The 22,074-nt window shown below is 39.7% G+C and overlaps 1 protein-coding gene across 11 annotated transcripts in view; it reads left to right on the top strand.

Annotated features, from left to right (window-relative positions):
- The window catches only part of TENM2 (teneurin transmembrane protein 2), a 1,058,578-nt gene that overhangs the window by 892,950 nt on the left and 143,554 nt on the right, over nt 1–22,074 (top strand). For all 11 annotated transcript variants that reach the window (XM_078385828.1, XM_078385826.1, XM_078385824.1 and 8 more), the window contains 2 exons: nt 7,504–7,709; nt 20,464–20,659. In XM_078385828.1, coding sequence (XP_078241954.1) covers nt 7,504–7,709; nt 20,464–20,659 — 402 coding nt within the window. The remainder of the gene's footprint in view (nt 1–7,503; nt 7,710–20,463; nt 20,660–22,074) is intronic.

Genomic DNA, 22,074 nt, shown 5'->3' with positions numbered 1-22,074 from the left:
ACAACATTTTGCCCTTGTTGAAAGTACTGTGGCTAAGATATAATGTTTGGCAAAAGTAAGGAGAAAGTAAGTACATATGGAACTGAGTAGACTGCAGATGGACATTGTTGCCCTGCAAGAGATGAGATTGCCAGACTTGGGATCTGTCAAAGAAAAAAAAATTCATTCTTCTGGCAGGGAAAACCATTGAATGAGACCAGGGATCATGGTGTTGGCTTTGTGATCAGAAGTACTCTGCTGAGATCCATTGGTCCACCTATTGTGGGGAGTGAAAGAATCCTGTCTCTGCAGCTCCACTCATCAGCAGGACCAGTCACCCTAATTAATGTATATGCATCAACACTGTCGTCCACAACAGAAGTCAAAGACAAATTCTACGACAATCTGGCAGCTACTAAAAAAAATCCCTGAGAGAGAACCACTGTTTATTCTCAGAGACCTTAATGCTAGAGTTGGTGCTGATCATAATTCTTGGCCCTCTGGTCTATGCTGTTTTGGCATTGGGAAGATGAATGAAAATGGCCAAAGCTTGCTGGAGTTTTGCTGTTATTGTGGTCTTTGTGTCAGCAATACGTTCTTTAATACGAAGCTTCAACACAGAGTTTTCCTGGAGACATACAAGATCAAAGCATTGGCATCAGCTCGATCTGATCCTCACTAGACATTCTAGCCTTCCTAGTATTACAATCACACACAGCTACCAGAGTGTGGATTGTGATACTGATCACTCCCTGGTGTGTAGTAGAGTAAAACTGTGAGCAAAGAGATTGTATCACACGAAAAAGGAAGGAAGACCATGTATTGACATCAGCAAGACTTGAGGTCAAAGAAAAGTGGAGGAATTTGCCCAAGCACTTTAGGAAACCCTTCCAGGCCCAGCTGATGCAAATGCACCTGAAAATGATGGGAACATTTCAAGAATGCTGTTTATAACACCGCCTTGTCCGCATTTGTCAAGAAGACCAAAAAGATGGCAGACTGGTTCAAAGCCCATTCAGAGGAGTTGATGCCAGCCATCGAGGATAAGAGGAGAGCTCTAGCAGCATACAAAGCCTGTCATAGTGAGTACTTGCAGGCACTTCGACTTGCTCATAGCAAAGTCCAACAGGCTGCCAGGAGATGTTCCAACGATTATTGGCTTCAGCTCTGCTCTCAGATATAGATAGCAAAGGACACAGGTAACATAAAGGGAGTGTATGACGGTATCAAGCAGGCTTTTAGACCAAAACAGAAGAAATCTGCTCCCTTGAAGTCTGCTTCAGGCGTGATCATCCAGGATGGAGCACAGCAGATGGAACGCTGGGTGCAGCACTACTCTGAGCTATATTCCAGAGAGAATGTAGTAACCAAGAGGCACTAAATAGCATAGAGTGCTTGCCTATCTTGGAAGAGTTGGACAGCGAACCAACTTTAGCAGAAATAAGAGTGGCCTTGGATTCCCTCACCTCCTGCAAGGCACCTGGGAAGGATAACACCCCTGCTGAAGTGCTGAAGTGCTGTAAAGAGATCATCACCACTGAGCTGTATGAAATCTTTTGTCTTTGTTGGAGGGAAGGTGGAGTACCACAGGAGATGAAGGATGCAAACATCGTCACATTGTATAAGAACAAAGGAGACAGGGATGACTACAATAACTACCGTGGCATCTCTCTTCTCAGTGTTGTAGAGAAGCTGCTTGCCCGTGTTGTGCTGAAGAGGCTCCAGGTGCTTGCAGAGAGAGTCTATCCAGGATCACAGTGTGGATTTTGAGCTAACAGATCCACCACTGAACAGTTGCAGGAGAAATGCAGGGTACAACTACAGCTACTCTTTGTGGCCTTCATAGATCTCACAAAGGCCTTTGATTTGATTAGCAGGGATGGCCTCTTAAAAATACAGAACTTCCCAAGATTGGATGTCCACCTTGACTCCTTAACATCATCAGGTCCTTTCATGAGGAAATGAAGGGCACTGTATAATAGTTAAAAATACATTAAGTATATTATGACACTCCCCATCCACAGTGGATCAGTTGCGAGCCCTCCCACAGATGCTAAAAATGTGAATTACAGTGGTGCCTCGCATAACGTTTGCTTCATTTAACGTTTTTTTCGCTTAACGTTTATTTTTTCAGAGTCAGATTGTGCTTCGTATAACGTTTTTCCCTATGGGCGATTTTCACATAGCGATTTTGGGACCATGCTTCGCTTAACGTTTTTTGTTTTAGGTCCCCTGCTTCACTTAACGATGTTCATTTTTTCAATTACAAAAGTGTCTTAACATGTTGAAAAATGGTTTTAAATGCTTGGAATCGTTAGTGCACCTTCTAAAATGTGTGCATACTTAATTTGGCGTTGATCTGACTTTTCGTTAATTTTTTGTGGATTTTTTTCTCCCCCATAGGAAACAATGGAGCTGTCAGATTTTGACAGCTGTCAAAAGTTGGGGGGAAAAATTCACCATAAATTAACGAAAAGTCAGCTCAAAGCCAAATTAACTTTTGCATCCGTTTTAGAGGGTGCAGAAGCTAATCCAAGCATTTAAAACCATTTTTGACCCTTTTATGACACACTTAAATTTGCAAAAATTGACTTCGCAAAGCCATTGAAATGTATTGAGTTGGCTGCAATACATTCCAATGGAGGAAACATTGTATCGTTTAACAATGTTTCCTATGGGTTTTTTCGCTTAAGGATGCCAATCCGTGCCTATTGGAATGGATTAACCGGTTTCCAATGCATTCTTATGGGAAATGGTGTTTCGCATAAAGTTTTTTTCGCATAAGTTTTTTTTTGGAACCAATTAAAAACGTTATGCGAGGCACCACTGTATAATGAACGCTAGTATAATAGTGAACATTGTACATAGCATGGTGTCCGGCTCCCTCTAGTGATCAGTTCTGGTAATGACATAATGGGAAATTATTTCTCCAGCGACTGCTATGTCTAGCATGGTCTGGCTACCTCTCGTGCCTAATTCTTATAACTTCGTTGTTAGAAATATATATTTCTAGGAACTTTTCTTTTAATATTTTTAATATTTTCAGACCATGGATAAGTGAACCAACAGATACTGTTTCTGCAAATACAGAGGTCCTGCTGTAGTTAAAGGTAAAGGTAAAGGTTCCCCTTGACAATTTTTGTCCAGTCGTGTTCGACTCTAGGGGGCGGTGCTCATCCCCATTTCCAAGCCATAGAGCCAGCATTTGTCCAAAGACAATCTTCCGTGGTCACATGGCCAGTGCGACTTGGACACGGAACGCTGTTACCTTCCCACCTAAGTGGTCCCTATTTATCTACTTGCATTTGCATGCTTTCAAGAACATTTAAAACTTGAAAACAAAATTTAGCTCAAAATCAGCATCCAGGGACTCTATTATGGTTATTAAAAGCCTGCCTGAGGAGATGGAAGGGTAAAAGAGAGAAAGCTATCCTAAGCTTTTGAATATTGCTCTTTTTGGGAACCTTGTATTCTAGTTTCCATGTGGCTTCTTAGAAACATATTTTGCCAATTTGGCAGCAACATTTGGTGGAATATTTTTCCACGAATTCATATATTGACAGAAAAAGGTCCCAGGCTTTATAATATATTCAGAGAGATTGATTGATTTTTATAGCTGCCCCATAACATCAGTTAGCTGGTTATTTCATATAACTTTGAAATACAATATAAAACCATTTAAAATATTAAAACTAAAGCACAGTTAGCATAGTTAAAATAGGGTTATAAATGGAGTGTTAGACCCCAGTATCCACCGTGTCAGTTTCCGTGGTTTCATTTAACCACAGCTGACCTCAGTCCAAAATGAAGAGCAATTCCTTCATCATCTCCCCCATCTGTCTCTCTGGGTCGGGAGGTAGGGGCTCGTCTCTTAGCAACGGAGTTAAGTTCTCTTTTCCTCTAACAAGGCAGGTTGCCAGTGGCTCAGTCACACCTAAGTACCTCACTCGTTGCCTTCTGCCTGCTTATCCTTTGCATTTGGAAGATATTTGTATTTGAAAGGCAGTGCCCACTACTATCTTTAGTTTCAGGCACCCGTGGGTGGGGCTTGGAACCTATCCCTCTCAGATATGGGGTGTGTGACCTAATGTACAGTGGTGCCTCGCATTACGTCATTAACTCGTTCCAGCAAAATCGCTGTAGAACGAAAACGTCGTAAAGCAAAATTAAAAAGCCCTTATAAACGCATTAAAACCCGTTTAATGCGTTCCGATGGACTGGAAACTCACCGTCCAGCAAAGATCCTCCATAGGGCGGCCATTTTCGCTGCCTGTGCAATGAGGAATCTGTCCCAGAAAACAGTGGGGGGGCATTTTGTTTACCCAGCGGCCATTTTGAAACTGCCAATCAGCTGTCCAAAAATCATCGTTTTGCGAAGAATCGGTTCCCGAAGCAGTGTATTTATTTATTTTATTGGTGTATTTATTTTATTTTATTTTATTTTATTTATATCCTGCCCATCTAGACCGAAGTCTACTTGGGCAGCTAACAACCAGTTCATAAAATAATAACAGCATAAGTTAACATAAGTATAAGATTGTGTGGTATGCTAAAGTAAGTTGAAGTTACAGTAAGCCCATTTGAACCAATGGAACATATGGAAGAGTTGGCTCATGAACCACCACCACCCCTTAATCCAATGGACCTACTCTACTGCGATTGTGACCATTATTTATTAAAAGGCCTGGGTAAATAAAGAGTGCTGGCAGTAGGGGAAAAAAACAGAGTACCAGATGAACAACTAGGAAAAGAGGGGGGAGAAGCCCTCTACTTATGGCTACCTAGTAGGTGGTGACACTGATGAACTTGAGAGACCCGGAAGTATTTGAGACAGGATATTACACCAACATTTGGAGTCCTTTGTGGCTGGGTTACATGACAAAAGTTATTTTTACTGCTGCTCAGTATTTGTGAGAAGAAAATCAGAGTATTGTGTATATAATGGCTTTATTTATCTGACATAAGAAAAAATGAATTTGAGAACCTGGTCTGGGTAATTTGTCTATGGTGTTAGGGAAAAAAGCTTTTAGTAACAGTACTGTTACATGTCAAAAATAATAAAGAAAATCCAAGTGTTGGCCTTCTTTAAGGTTATATAATTTATTTACCTTCGACTTTTAATAGCTTTAAATCTGAATTTACCATTTAGATTTGTTTCTCTTGTTATTTCTCTCAGAACAGGTATGAGCATTGTAAGAAATATTGACAAGTGGAGATGCGATAGCTGGTCTCTTCCTTTTGTAATGCCTGAGGATCATAGGACTCTGACATGAGAGATCTATCAACAAGAGCTTCTATGGTTCTTTAAAACAGCCACAGACCACCAGTAACAGTGACTTAGCATTAGTCATAGGGCAACTGATTAGAGCTGAGGGGAAAGAGAGGATTAACTCCCCCCCCCTTGTCACTTCTGCTTGCTTTGTTGATACCTGTACTTATTCTCCTGTGCTGCCAGTTTCAAGGGTTTGTGTGCATCCACAACTTTGGTTGACAAATATTTTAACTGGAAAGTGACAATGTTTAAAACTAGATATGGGAAACAAATATGAATATCGGCACCACACGTGCCTGGGTTGTTTGGACCCTCCCCCAGAACCATCGGTTCCACTTACTGTTCACAGCATGGCACACACGACCGTTGTCATTCGTGACACACAGATCACAGAAGTAGCCCATCCAGTAGCTTCCCTGTCTCCCTGCACAGGTGACCACTCAGCAGTTGAGTGGGGAGATTTATCATCCTGCCCCCTTGTCAGAGTGGTCAGCTCTGCAGGGATGTGGGGAAGTGCCACATAATGAGGAGCAAGTGAACCGGCCTGTTTTGGGGGGGAGGGTTTGGGCTGTTTGGTGCCGACATTCATATTCCTCTCCCCGGGTGACAAATACTAAAATCTCATGTCTATGAAATTTCTCACAGCACTTGACCTTGATTCAATTTCCCCTTCCATATCATATGAACTATTTTTAAAAAATATGCATTTTCTTAGATTGCTTATGTCAGCTGTCTTGACCTTGAAGACAAATGTATAAGAAGTATACATATCAGAAGCCTTTATACAAGTATCACCTCAGAGATTATAATAAAAGTCAAAAAATGAGACATCCACACATCTGCTTCCTGATGTCCCTCCCCCCCCCCCCCCCGGTCTAAACTGCACAACCCAAAGTCACCTGATTAAATGATTTGGCAGAAAATACAAGACAAATAATAATAATAAAAGTAGAAAGATAAACAAAACAACCCAAAATCTGCCTCCAGTACATTATTAACTTAAGAGACTTTGTTGCCGCAAGATATGGTGATGTCTCTAACTTGATTATTATTTGTTTAAAAGTTAGGCAAATAACTCTTGGTCTCTGTTTTGGAATTAAGGAAGATAGAACTAATAAAACATAAATAAATTAAAGTTTCTTTAGCAGCTACATGGTATGAATCATCTTATATACAAAAATGGTATTCCAGAAGTTGTGGACAAATGCTATAATAATTCTTTCCTTCTGTTGTGTTTGTCAGCTTATTAAGAGACTCCGTCTAGCCATTGCAGACAATTAAACATAAATGGTACACTATGATCGACCAAGGGAATTCTTCCACTGTTATGATTATTCTACCACTCATTAATAATCAGCAGAAATTTATAATTACTACAAAATTATGAAGGCAAAAACCATGAAGTTGGATCTATTGATGCAGCACTGCTAAAAGGATGGGTTACAGATCATGTTCTCATTTTTAAAATTTGTATTCCCATATGTAGACAAAAGCTGCTTGTCCAAAAGAGGAAAATCTTAACATATTCAAAGGGAAGATATTCTATATGTTGCAGAAAGATTTTTGAATTTTTCTCTCACCCCATCAAGTCCAAAGTAACCATGTATTTAATTTTTTTATAATATTAGATTTAACAGAAGACAGTCTAAAATTATTTAACTATATTCTGTTTAACCTTTATTTATTCATTTCCTTTCACATTTTGATTATTTACGAACCTGCTTGGTATTTGACACTTGATGAATAAGAGTCCTCAGTCTGTGAATTTACACTGAAATTACTCCTTTCCTTTCCCTGGTGGATTTATTTTTATATCCTGTTCACATTAGGAAGTTGAAAAGAGTCGAACGAGCTTTTGATGTGCTTAGCTGCCTCTCTGCTCTTATTATGTTTGATCAGTAAAGAGCAATCATGGAATTAAAAATGGGAAAGGAAGCTGTATGAGATTTCAGATGCCCCAGGGAGCAAGTTTATAGCTTTCTAACAAGCAGATTCTCACTCTTAACACTGATACAACTCTTCTGAAAACAGTGTGCTTCCACTGTTGCAAAAAACACACAAGAAAAATAAACGGAGGGTGTGGGTGATTCAGTCTACGATTGTCAATTAACTGTTGCTCTGACATCCAACTTTGCCATGGTTTCATGCACACAAACACACACACACACACACACACACACACACACACACACACACACACACAAGCATTTGAATCTGACTCTCATCTGTTTTTATTGGCTCTTGTCTTCCAGGACCTTGGGCCACTAGAAACAACAGCATAGATAGCGGGGAGGCAGAAATCGGACGGAGGGTCACTCAGGAAGTACCACAAGGAATATTCTGGCGGTCACAAATCCATATCACACAGCCACAGTTCCTGAAATTCAATATCTCCTTAGGGAAGGATGCCCTTTTTGCTGTCTATATAAGAAGAGGACTCCCACCTTCACATGTCCAGGTACTGTATCCAGCTACTTCATTGGGAAAAATACATGGGAAATCTCTGTGTGATTATTGCAACAGGAACTTGTCTGAGATCATGGGATGCTTGTGCTGTTTTACAAGTATTCTGTGAGTTGTATGTCTCCACAGTAATTATAAAGTGGAGAACAGGATTAGTGCTGGGTTGTCAACCAAAAGGAAGACGGGCATCAACACAGAGAGGACAAATTTTGCATAAAATGTTCATATGTGAATTTAAATTAATATTCCCAAATGCCAACATTATTAGACATAATAACTATAATTTGAGTAGAAACATGACAAAATACAGCTAAATGCTGTTACTCACCATTTTGAATCATGATTTTAAACACTCCTCCAAAATATTCCGCATAGAAGTAATCTTTGAAATTTCCAAGTGTTCAAACCTTGGATATATACCCAAGAAAGGTATACTACTATGAGACATAGACCTAGGTCACCTATGAATGAAGCCAGTGTCTCAACCCAATGTTATCAAAATTTAGATATACTGCCCACCATTGATAATACTACTGCCAATGAGTATTGTCTGGATGAGCAGAATCTCAACAAAGGACATCTATTCATCAATGCTCCTCCAGTCTTGAAAATGCTGCCCCTATTGAATTTCATTCACCCACCCAGCTGTTAAAATTCCTTCAAGAAGGATGCTGATGAGACAGGGTGGAGAATGAAGAGGGCACGAGAGGGAAGAGGAGAGGGAAAGGATGGGATGTGCTGTGTGGAAATGCGACTCTGAAAGAGAGCAGTTTCAGCCAACATCAATCCAAGCCATACACCCATTGTGGAAAGACCTAATAGTTATATTTCCCCCCCCCCCTTTGACACTCCTTTTCCCAGCCTTTTCTCATAGCTGTCATTCAGCAGGCCACGACAACTTCTATCTGCACAAGCTACAGAACAGGCCCTTTAGGAGCATTCTGGATCACGCCAAAAAACCTGTAGCCCTACTGTAGTGCGAAAACAAAGCAGGACGGCCCTAAGAAGTGGCAGGATGGAACACTCTAAGTTAAAACACTGTATGGATGCTGTAAACTGGACATGTATCCCCCAGGATACAAGTATGAAGCTTTACAGCAGAGGTGCCACAGTGGCCCATTCGCAAACCCCAGAACCAGCCCGGTCCACTTACCAGTGGCAGCATGCACATCCAATGGTGGCAACATTGCACCAATCACAGATGTAGTCCTGCAGGCACTGCTCCGCCTCTCCCCTCAGTCAGCCACTCAGCAGCTGAGTGGGGAGACTCATCTTCCCGCCTCCTCACTGGAGCGGTGGAGAGAGGCGGGGCAGCACCAACGGGACTATGTCTGCGACTGGTGTGATGTCTCTGACACACGCCCTGCGAGGAGTGGACCAGGCTGGTTCTGGGGGGTGGGAATGGACCACCATGGCACCTGTGGTGCTGAGCTTTGTATTTGCATCTCCTAGGATATGAATACAAAGCTCCCACCTCTACTATAATTCAAAAACGATCCAAATAGAAATCTATTCTGCCATTGTAGATGTGCCCTTTGTCTCATTGAATCCCTTATCCAGGTTTTTCTTTTCTTTTTCTTTCTTCTTTATTCACTCATTCAGTATCCTACTCTTTCTGCATGCCAGGATCACAAAGGAGGCAAAGGGGGGGGGGGAGTGAGAAGTAGTGGGAGGAGCCCCATCATGAATTACAAACTGCATTAAAGCACGGAACAGTAGTGGCAAGGAAAAAACAAAAAGATGTGCTGCATTGCTGTTGGGACCATGTTTCTCAGGCTTTCTCTCTAGCAAATTGGTGCAAACTGCCAGACCAATAGCAAGTCAAGGTCCAAACTGCACAGAGGCACAGTGAAAATCAGGACCACTTGAGCAAGGGAATTCTCAGTACATGTGCTACACATTTGCACCAAAAAGGAAAGAATAAGAGGAACAGTGATCTAGAAGTTATGCAACTCACATAGCAATTATCACTGGTCTGAGCGGGCCTTGGAAGAACATGGGATATTTTGCCTCATGGCATGCTCATGCTTATAAGTGTAGCCTTACTTTTCCATCTTTTTGAATGATCTTAGTTTGAGGATAGAATTACCACGCAGAAATTCAGTTCCATCCTCTTAGCAAAGCCCAAACATAGTAGATCCATTATGCACATGCTATCCTGTGATTTCACTTTATTGTCAACTTGAATAAAAAATTTAAATCCCCAAATCTTGCTTTAAGCTTTCTCCTGAGTATGTTTGTGCACTGCTGGAGCCCAGAGTCCCAGCTCTCCCCAAACAAAAGCTTCAATCCTTCTTTTATCCAAGCTTGATTTAACAATATTCACCTATTTCAATAACCAGAAATTATTCACCAGCTTTCTGTACTCCTTTAAACCCTGACAATGGGGTAACTCAACTAGGCAGCATCCATCGATTGCTTAATATGATGCTAGGAACAAACAGTCAGCCCGTTTCATATCAGAAAGAAAGCAGCAATATTTTCTTTTCTTTGCATCTCAGTAGATTAATAGAAATAATCTGAAATTGACGTTGGGTGATGTCCTAAATCTCCATGTTCCTGCTGTTTAAAAATTTGATCTGTGAAAGGAGCGTAAAACCTCGCTTGACAGTTTATCACTGATGAGTGCTGATATGCCAAAGCAAGTAAAATCCTTTGTGGGAACAAGTCAATAATCAGAAAATTAGGTACACGATTAACCTGAGACTATGAAGATGCTGCTCCTGCCTGAAAGCTCCAGTGAGATTGAAGATTCCTTGTTTTACTATTTAACAAATACTGTACTTCAAGTGCCAAGTTGAGTCAGTCATATTGGATGAGCAGCACCATGTTCAGAAGCAGCTTTGTAGAGTTCTGTGAACAAGGTGTGATACAAACCTCTAGGAATATTGGTTTGCATCATGCATGAGCTAAAAGCAAAACTCAGAAGCCTGCAGCTAGTAACACTCCCATGTTAAGATATATACAACATAATTCAACAAATACATCCTAAAAACAGAAATATGTTCTGTTTTTCAGTCATTGAACTGAGAGCAAATTTATTGAGGAAGATTGCATTTTAGTGTGACCATTAAAGTCTAGATATTATATATATACACCTAAACAGTTTCTGTTTTCCTCAGCAGAATATTCCAAATCACATGGTGAGGGGAGGGGAAATCTTTAAAATGCTACTTGTAATGTGTACACAAGATAATCTATTAGTACTGTACTGTTTTTCTGTTCTTTGTTATTTAATTTTATATTCAATTCTTCTGTCCAAGAACACCCAAAATGGCACACATTATATTTAAACAAAACATTAAGCTATATAACAAGTATAAAAATCTAAAACAGCAAAAATACTTCTCATAACTGGTGAAAACACAACAATAATATGGTACACTGCACAATGCAATGGCTGAAATCCTGTTTGTGGGGCTACTGTGCCTATTAGTCATGAGAAATCCCTTCCATCATGGGGAATCCTTGGTGACCCACAGGAGCCTTGGGACCTAAGATGGGGTGTAAATTCAGATTTTTAAAAATTTCTAATCTCATAGAATCTGAGTTGGCATAGGGGCTTATACAAGTAAAAGTGACGTAAAAGCAAGTGGGTCACAACTTCTGTTGGGTTTTTAAGGTAACAACCAGCACCTTGAATTGAACCTGGACAGCAACTAGGTAGCCAGTGAAACTGGTACACAAGATATACCACATTATCATGACAATAGGCATATGTCATTAGCCTAGCAGCTACAGTGGTGCCTCGACTTATGACCATCCTGACATACGATCATTTTGAGTCGCGACCAGCTTTGGCCACAAAATTTTGCTTCGAGTTGCAGCCGGAGCTTCGAATTGCAAACAGAAAAGAGGCGGGGGAAAAAGGTGGGGAATTCAAATGTAGGTACTAACTGTTGGTCAGCGAAGAGCTTAGTTGTAGCTCTTTCACCCCAACTATTAGAGAGTGTGTGTTGGAGGAGGCTTCGGACTGCCTGGTGCTGCTTTCTGCTCCTGAGTAAGTACATTTACTTTATTTTGCAGGGTAGGTTTGGGTTTGGGGGGGTCATGTTTCTGTGCTGTGATTTTTTTGGTGTGTGTTGTTTTTCAGTGGAGGGTTCCGATGGGGCTTGCTCTATTTGTTTGTTTTTTAATTATTATTATGTTCAGCCCCATTGCATTATTATTATTATTATTATTATTATTATTATTATTATTATTATTATTATTATTATTATTATTATTATTATTATTATTATTATTATTATTATTATTATTATTATTATCATCAGCCCCATTGTGTTGCTCTTTTTCTTTCTTTCTTTTTCTTTTTCTTTCTTTTTTCATTTTTTAGATTTTTTTGGTGGGAACGGATTAATGCGGTTTATATGTATTGCTATGGGAAATGGTGCTTCGACTTATGACCATTTTAAGTTACGCCCATCTTCTGGAACAGATTATGGTTGTAAGTCAAGTCACCACTGTACTTGCTGTTCTAAGTAAGGTGGCCAAAACTGTCTTCAAGGATGATACAATAGTCTTATCTAAAGTAGCCTTATCTAAAGGTTACAGACGTATGGATCAACATAGCCTCCCAGGTAGAGAGGAAGTTTCCACAACAGGTACAGATGCTAGCCATGCAAATCTAGCCATGGTTCTCACCTGTTTCTGCAGGAGGAACATTGGGTCTAATAAGACACCCAACCCAAGCTCCTTATTTGTTTTGCAAGGGGAATTTCTACCCCATCCATCAATTACAGAGGTAATAGTAGCTGGATTTGTCACTCACTGAGGAATGAGCATCACATCTGTCTTGTCTGGATTCAACTTCATTTTGCTGATTTCTAGTTCTTTGACCATGACCTCCAGACAATAACTCTTAGCTGCCATGGCTTCCTCTGGCTGCTCAGTTAACAAGAGCTCTAACAAAAGTACTCAATTCCAGAGCTAAGGATGATTGCCACCAGTGATCTCATGTATATTTTAAAGAGCATCAGTGCTAAAACTTAACTTGGAGGAGCTCTACCAAGCGTTAGGAGTAATATATCATGGATCACTGGTTCTATCAGCATAATCCTTACAATTCGACATGTTTCATAGTGTATGTCTTCCATTATGTCAGTCTGTACCAGACATATTTACATTAACTTACCCTGCATGCCATATTCAGTGCTGAATGATTGGTGGCTGGATATGACTTTCAAATCAGATGTTTATGGAGGGCTCATTTTAAATCACTTCCTCCCCTCAGTACCCATTGTTCAGTTGAGGTTCTCTAAGAATGTTTAAATGGATGTCGTAGTTACAATATTATTCAGCTAAATGTCAGTGGAACTGTTAAAGGACTAGATAATATTTTTCTGCTTCATTCTGAAATGCCATGTTTCCATTTCACACTGACTTACAGGAACTAGGAGAGAGAGAGAGATCTGATGGTAAACTAACCAAGAAAGTTCAGTAAAACTATTCTTAAAGCACAACCTAACTATTTTAAAAAGTTAAAAGCCATTTATTTGTCATTAAAGGGAATAAACAAAAACAACAACAGTATAAGCTGCCCTGAGGTGATTTTCCTTTTTGCATAATAGAGAGAGGAAATGCCACTGCCAGGGGAGAAAACAGGATATTGTGAAATGAAACAGAAAAGAAAGCTCCAGATAATACCTGTCCTTTAGAGATGCTTCAAACTTTCAAAGAAAGCAACAAAAGAAGACACATCTCTCATCTCTCCCCCACTTCTTTTCAACTTTTGGTGTAGCATGGGACTTAAGATGTCTCTGTGGGGAGAACAGTTATTTAGCTGCTTCTTTACAAGTTCAAATGCCTCTTTAGTAATAGGCATTACCTTGAGATACTTCACTGTATTCTGCACTTTTGTAATTAGTATTTGACACTTCAAACCCCCAGAGAAATTAAATGGCAATAGAGCCCATTAAGTGCAGAATGAAGGCATAAATATCAAAAAGCAAGGAAATGCAAAACTGAGTAATTCCTCTGTGCAGTACTCAGCATTTAATGGGAGCATCAAGCACAGCTTCACCTCATACTCTAGGAAACGGCTGCATTTGATTGCACTTGCTTCTGCCATATCAACAGCTGCTTGTGTGAAGCACTACACTCAAGATTATGACTAACAAAATCTGTGTATTTAGCTGGTGGGGAGAAAAGCAAGTGTTGCTGTGAGGCAAGATAAATTTTAGCAGCCATGCCTCAAGTACAGAAGGGGGCGGGGCAGGAAGGAAGGGAATTCATTTGGAAAGATGTGAGATGGATTCCAGATATATGGGGGGAATGAGGTAGGAAGGCATCCCACCCAATTTCTAGCACTGAAATAGGCTAGATGAAAAAAAGTATATTAACACTCGTTGGTTTAGCACTCCCAAGCCAACTACACCAGAGCACAGGTTGCTGTCCTCTGAAGATGCCGGCCACAGAGACTGGTGAAACGTTAGGAAGAACAACCTTCAAAACACGGCCAAAGAGCCCAAAAAACCCACAACAATCAAGCATATTAACAGTTAGGGCTTTTTTTTTTTACAAGGTGTGGAATCAAGCTTTTGTCCTTTGATAGTGCATTAATATTCTTGTAAACTTACATAATCAACTTCATAAAGAGTTCTTACACAGGATTCAGCTCTTATATTTTGTTTTAGGACTGTAGTTTGTTCCGGTTAAAAATCCATCCTACCCTAAAAGATGCACATACACAGACATGTATAAGGAAATAAAATCAACCACTTAATTTCAGGTTTCAAAGATGTGTTCCTTTTTTTAGTGTGAGCTCTCTTGAAGGGTCAGTTCTCAACATACAGTATGCAGAGACTTCCATGCTGGGTTCACAGAGTGTGCCCAGCTTTTTCCTGATTAGCAGAGAAGCAGTTATTGTCTCTCATTGTGTGGCCCACATTTCACACTTTTATCCATCTATGCATAGCTTTAGGGGGAAACGTGACATTCTCAGGAAGAACATTTTTGTAAAACCAGTTCATTATAACACTGCAATGTATCAGAAGATCAATAGAGTAGAAAATGCAAAGTAATAAGCCAGCTGGCCAGGTGGCAAAGCAGAATCAGACCGAAAACATCTGTTTGTGACTGGTTTACTTTAACAAGAAAGTTAAAGCACCTTTTGATTGAACTCATTAGCAAAAGTTCATGCAACACTGCAAGTGATGAAAAGTCAGTACATCCCTACTTTCTGTGTATCATTATTCTCATTCGCTGTAAGGAATCGTGTGGCAGTTCCAAGCTGTAATGACAGGAAAAATTTGAGGAATCCACATTCTCTTCAGCTCACATGAAATTTATGGCTCAAGTAAGATTACAAATTCACTGCTGTACGCAACAATTATCCTAAATCTCGAGTGTCCTTTTTATGGAGGCTGCAATGCTATTTCTCTTGAGTCTTTGTTTCTGTTCCACTGTTTAAGTAGACCACTCTGATGAACCAGCTGAAAGAAGAACACAGGAGCCACCTGCATGTTATCAATCAAGGAAAACAGTTTTTATGGTGTGGTGTTTGCCAAGGAAAGAAATGGTTGTAATCTTGCAGTCCCTCTAAAACGTTGGCTTTGGCGCAAAGCTGTTAAATTTCATACATCAAACCAAGTCTCCACCCAACTAAGGATGTTGTTGTGGTATGTAAGAACCAAGAGCTGGCTTCCTGAGTCCAAATTCCTTGGTACTTTGATGCTGTTATTTACTGCCTTCTCTTCATTGGTGGCAGCAGCACCATCTCTTAAACCAATATGACCACTGTCATTACACTGAAATTCTCTAGGAACTAGGTCATATTAAAAATGGCACTACAGTTTGAGGAGGAGGCTATCTCTATCGGTTTCCCCTTGTCACCTAGATTTATGCAAACAGCAATCATATGACTCCAATATTTTAGTTCTCTGGGCTGATGGCATCCTTTTGGTCATTCTCATTTTGCAAGGTTCGTCCCACCTCCATCATTACCCCTGGCTTGGATCTTTGCCTTTGTGAGATGGTTTGTTTGTTCCCTTTGTAAATCAGCGGCTAGATTCTCACAAGCAGGCTGTCAGCTCAGTTAACCTGGTATAGATAAACATGCTTGAAGTATCAAAGGGAAGAAAAAGCTGTGCATTCGATATGGAGGCTCAGAAAGAAGGAAAATGCACAAGGCTCTCTGCCAGCAAGTTTACCTTACCCTGGGGTTCTATTAGACACATAAATTAAACAGGTATTTCCTGTAAGTCAGCTCTAATCAGTTATCTGTTTAGAAACAGTGGGCTTGAAACTCCTATGAAAGTCACCTGCATCTTCTCAGTCACACTTGCAGTCATGGGATGAGACCAAGTCCCTGCAGCTACCGCCACTTCAAACCATTTTAGCTCCTCTGTGTGCTGTTCCCCTTCGATCTTACCAACTGCTGAGCCGGCCTGCTGTCTGAGATAGAATCAGTATCAGGCACAGGGGAGGCAGAAGAGTCTGCCAACACAATCCAAGCAGAGCAGCATGTTGCCAGCGAGAAATGTCAGCTTTTATTGCTACACTATTCCATGTTGACCCTCAGTGAGCAAACCTTCCGAAGAGCAATAAACTCTGTTTTTCCAAAGGTGTTATCCCAATCAGGATTTTTTTCCCCAAAAGGCTAATGGCTATATATTTAACCTTCTCCTCCTTGTCCTTTTAGATCTGTTGAAATGACTGTCCCCTGCCCTCCCCCAAAAAAATAAGAATACTGGATCAAGGGCCTGATATAGGGGTATCACATTGTGATTTTTTCAGCTGTGGTACATGTCAGAGCTCAGAAAGCTACTTTTAAGAAGAATGACTATAATGACGCACAAAACCATTCAACAGCGAGCAGATGCTCTGGGACTCAGTGCAGTAGTAGGATGATGCTCTGGGACCAAGCATCATCCTGTTACTACGCAGTTCCTAATACAGCTTTAACATGCCATTCTATTCCCTCTTCTCAGAAGCAACTTTTTGAGCTTTGCTGTACAGTAACATGTGAATTGGATTGCAAATAATTTAACGCCCTTCTTCTCTTCTAATACCAAGTCCCCACTGAAGTGGTAAACTTTTATATTGTCTATTACCTGTCAGATAGTTAGTGTGCCCATGATAGCATGCTTCTCCACACAAACAAAAAATCTGTCTGCATTGGAAACTGGCAGATCCGGGAAAGGAGTAGGTAAGAACCCCCTTTTCTACCTGCTGGTTTTCTAGCTGGCATAAGAAGCAGATTTCCAGGATACAAGCCACATCTGCAGCATGATCTACCCTGTTTCCCCAAAAATAAGACTGGGTCTTGTATTAATTTTTGCTCCAAAAACACATTAGGGCTTATTTTCAGGGGATTTTTTTAAATACGGTCACATCATCATCTTCTGGTTGCTGCACAATGGTGGAGAACGGGCTTTCACTTAACTAGGGCTTATTCTTGGGGTAGGGCTTATATTACGAGCATCCTGCAAAATCATACTAGGGCTTATTTTCAGGTTAGGTCTTATTTTCGGGGAAACAGGGTACCGTAGACACAGATTTACTGCTAAGTAACAATTAAAACAAAAGGAACTGGTACACCCACGGAAGTCCTGATTATAAATGGGACACAAAGTCCCAGGATGTAGAAAATAGAAGAATCAGGCCCTTGATTCTGTATTTCTTTAAATGAGTTGTTAAAAAGCTGTGGCTCAACGCGTTTTGGCGAAGCCTTCAGCAAAGCCACTCAACCCTAATGAGTGGTAATGAAATCAGTTCCATAATATTGGAGAATACTATGTGGTAAAGTCATAATTTAAGGATTATTTAGCAAAATACAAAGCTACAACTGGGAGACTGGAGGAATCCTGAAGATTCAAGGTAATTTCTTCTAAGACAAACCAAATTGTTTTATATTTAATATTGAATTTAATTTGCTTTATACAGGCAGCATAAGATATAAAGCTATGGTATCTCTACTGAGCACATATGACAACTTCTTTCTGACTATCCCTGTTTGTAGCTAGGGAGATAAATGCATGTTTGTATATGGGTTTATATATGTTGGATATTTCATGAGATTATAGGCATAAAGAGGCTGTAAATGCTAGTGGGTTACCAGATACTCTAAAGATCATGCACTAATGATAAAGAGGTCTCTACCAATTTATGCAGAATTATTCCCAGGTGAAGATTAAGAAATGTTTGATTCAATTGAGTTCTGAGCAGTATCCATCTTGGGCAAAACATGCTCATATTTCAACCTCTTATTCAAGATATTTTCAGCCTACAGAAATTGTTGGTAACCAGATAATTTGCTTGTTAAGTGACACCTTATCAGTTTTTGCACTTCTAAAGTTCCCTGAAAGTTGAACACCTTTCTCTGATAAGGCCATTAGCACAGATGTATTAAGAAGGAGAAGATACTCTTCACTCTTGATTAGAATTATTGCGTCATTGTGGCTGACAGCCTCCATTTGGTTGCAGTGGATTATATTGCTGCCTTTATGATAATTCTATGAATTGTATGGTTGAGATATAATTTAGTAGTGTAGTAGTTTGTACACTCGACTTTAACTACCTGGCTCCTCGGTTCAAATGTATATACTGGGTTTCCCTGAAAATAAGACAGGGTCTTATATTAACTTTTGCTCAAAAAACAAACAAACAACAACAACAACAACAAACCAACACACGCATTAGGGTGTATTTTCAGGGGATGTTTTATTTTACAGTCATGTCATCATATTCTAGTTGCTACACAATGCTGCACAATGGTGGGGGTGGGGTTTCACTTAACTAGGGTTTATTTTGGGGGAGGGCTTATATTATGAGCATCCTGAAAAATCATACTAGGGCTTATTTTCAGGTTAGGTCTTATTTTCGGGGAAACAGGGTAGCTAAGAGATGAGGACTCTTTTTTTTCTTAAAAATCAAACTCCAACCCTGAGTCAAAATTGCTCATTTTGACTTATAAACCCTAAACAGTTATGAACAGCCTGTCTAAGGAGTCCCTAAGAATCACCTTTTATGAGCCTCTCCAGATTTTTTCTCTCTGTCCTGCAACTCTTACAGGCACACTTGGTGTGATCATGAGAGAAGGCTTTTTTAGTGTCTGTTCCCAGACCCTAGAATGCCCTTCAATTTAGATAGGCTTTGAAAAGGAAATAGCTAGTAAGGCAGGGTCTTTTAGTTGTCTTTTATATTATTTAAATATATTTTTAAATTGTATTATTGGACCATTATCCAGAACCTTTTAATGATTAAGATCTGATTAATTGTCTTTGTTTTGTTTTAATATTGTACACTTAATTATTTTAGTACTTATCTTCTAAAAGGTTTTCTGTGCTATTTTTGGGTCATCCATTTAATATCTGATAAATCATGCAATATAACATGTGAATAGGTTCTGTTGAAAAAAAAATAGACATTGCTTCTGAGTAAATACGTTTAAGAATGTGCCTTGCTAATTTCAAAGCTTCTGTTTGAGTGTTAATAAATGTTAGCTTTTTATAGGTTGAAATATTACCAGATTAGTGACTGAAAGGGCTGTTTTAATCCTTGAACCTACAGTGGGGTCTTGACTTAAGAACGGCTTGAGTTAAGAACATTTTGACTTAAGAACCACTCTCATAGGAAAATATTGACTTGACTTACATACTTAGATTTGAGTTAAGAACTGAAAAAAAAAACACGTGGGAGGCAGGGAAAGTGCAAAATTTGAACTTTCAGTTAACTGTTGGCCAGTGAAAAGGGTGCCTGTCTGCTTCCTCACTCCTCCCAGCGTTTAGAGAGTGGATTGGGAGACAGTCTTCAGACTGCCTGGTACTGCCTGGACTGTATTTTCCCTGCCTTCCCTGAACCTTTCTTGACCTAAGAAACAAAAGAAACAAAATATCCCCCTCTAGTGGTCGAAGGCGGAATAGCAGCTTCCCATTAGTTTCTATGGACGGAAAAGAGCAGATACGGATCAAATGGTTTTCAATGCATTTCTATGGGAAATGCAGATTTGACCTGAGAACCTTTTGACTTGAGAACCGCCTTCCAATACGGATTAATTTCTCAAGTCAAGACCCCACTGTAGTTTGATAGAGCATATTAGGATTCAACAGAGGTAACATGGTGAAGCATAGCTGCTGCAATGGTACCGTTGGCCTCTGTATGGTGGGAGGAAAAGAGCAAGTCACCAATGACTTTAGACCCACTGGACGCCAAAGCTCTGCAGCCCTCCAAAGGGATTCCTCATGGAACTACCCTGGCAGAATTTGGGATTTGGCATTGGATCCTTCCTCCTCCTGACAGATACTTCGTTCTGGACTGCTCTTTATCATTGTGTTTGACACAATAGGTGTCAAACAGTAGGTGGCTTCACAGTAGGCAGAAGAACCTACTGTGAAAGTCAGTAAAAGGGAACTGGGAGTAAGGAATGGCATAACTCATACTCCACATTGTCCTGCATTCCAAGAGTGTGAGGGACATGTACTCAAGTCTACATATGTAAACTGGGCAGCTTGTAGCACCTGTAAAAAAAGCCTGATACTCTATATATGCAGCTGTCCCATTGTCATATCTTATTGGCTCTTTCTTAATTAATACCAGGTTGCACTAGAAGGGCTTTCTAAGTCTAAACAAGTGTGCTAGAAGTTTGAGTGAATCATACGTGGTAGCATAATATACATTTGTTACAAAAGTGGTGTAACAATTAATATTTTCTATTGAAAATGGCACACGTACATGGTAGTTTTCATACTGTCTATAAAATCAGTCTATGATGAGTTGCTTTTTTTGGTTGGTTTTTTTTTACCCTACAGTATGATTTTATGGAACGTCTGGATGGGAAAGAGAAATGGAGTGTGGTGGAATCTCCCCGTGAACGCCGAAGTATCCAGACCCTTGTTCAGAATGAAGCAGTCTTTGTCCAGTACTTGGATGTGGGCTTGTGGCACCTTGCCTTTTATAATGATGGCAAAGAGAAAGAAGTGGTGTCATTCAATACAGTCATCTTGGGTATGTATGTCTTTGCAGGGGATTCTAGTTATCTGGCTGTAAAAAGTAGAACAGAAAAATGTGGGCTGTAGTCCTAAGAGACCCACCCATACATGAGGAAATTCCACTGAACTCAGTCAGACCCCCTTCCAGGTAAATGTGCATCAGAAAGTACGGTTGTTCATCAGTCTTTTTATTTTTAATGCTCGTGGTCAGCTTAAGTTATACTTAATTACAGGCGATAGAATATTCAATGAAAGTTTGAAAGACACAACTCAAATACGCAGGGAGAGTGTGTATTTAATTGTATATCTAGAATACAGATTTGGCAACCATGCCAGTAACTTTGGAAAAGATAGTGACAAACGTTGCTTCAGCTTTTGCAGCAGAAGTTACGAGATGAATTATTAACACTTCTGCTCATTATAATTTGTAATGTCTGACATGAACAATGTGAGGATAATTATTTTTTTGGTGGTGAAGTCAAGTGGTTATGTGTATAGTGCTGAGGATTTCCTCTTTACTAGGTTCTTCATAAGACTGAGAAAACGTTGCTAGCAATTAAGACAGCTGGTTTTCTTGCCTTTCTGCTAATAAATAGTTAATCAAATAATGCAACTAAAAACATGGCAATGTGCATGCACCTACAATCATATGGCTCAAGTATTAAATATGTAACTGGTCACAATTGGTTCACATGACCAAAGAGCCAAAAAGCTCTAGTAATAGATCTTGGTAGCTTGCTACATTTTCCTCTGGAATTGCTGGAAACTGTTGCTCGAACTGGAGTAGTTTATGAGAAGGTTGAATGTAATAGTTAGGTAGACTTATTGATGGTGCAATGATAGTAATTGGTCTGAAATGTGAAGAGAAGTACAGTATTTTATTCAGCTCAGAGGTTACATGAGACATATCTATTATGAGAACTTGGATCATGTAGATGGATTGAGGTGGAAATCCTGACCAATTTGAAATAGTGGATATGCCAAAAGATGTCAACCAGAATTCTCAGGCTAAATATACATATAAATGTGGAAATACTATTTTATGTGTAAAAGAAATAGAAAGTGCTTATAGCTATTTTTTAAAATGATTGCTTTGTCACATGGTTTGCTAGGCACCAGTTGTGTCTTTTAGGGACTGGTATGATTGCCACCATCTTCAGATGGAAACATTACCTTGAATAACTGAGGTGCTTGCATACAAAATATATTAATTTTAAAATTGTTCCCATTTAGTCCACTTTACTCCAGCACTGTAAATGTAAGAGTAATACCAAGTGTGAAATAAGATTAAAGTCAAAGTTTTTAGCATTGTACAGTGAAAACACCATCATAAACACTTGACTAAACATGATGTCATCCAGAATAACAAACACAATCTTACATCAAACTGTAAAGATGTTGAGGCTGCAGTCCCAAACCCACTTATCTGTG

The sequence above is a fragment of the Pogona vitticeps genome, chromosome 2, assembly GCF_051106095.1.
Source record: "Pogona vitticeps strain Pit_001003342236 chromosome 2, PviZW2.1, whole genome shotgun sequence".
Taxonomy (NCBI): Eukaryota; Metazoa; Chordata; class Lepidosauria; order Squamata; family Agamidae; genus Pogona; species Pogona vitticeps.
This window is presented reverse-complemented; position numbering and strand designations above follow the sequence as displayed.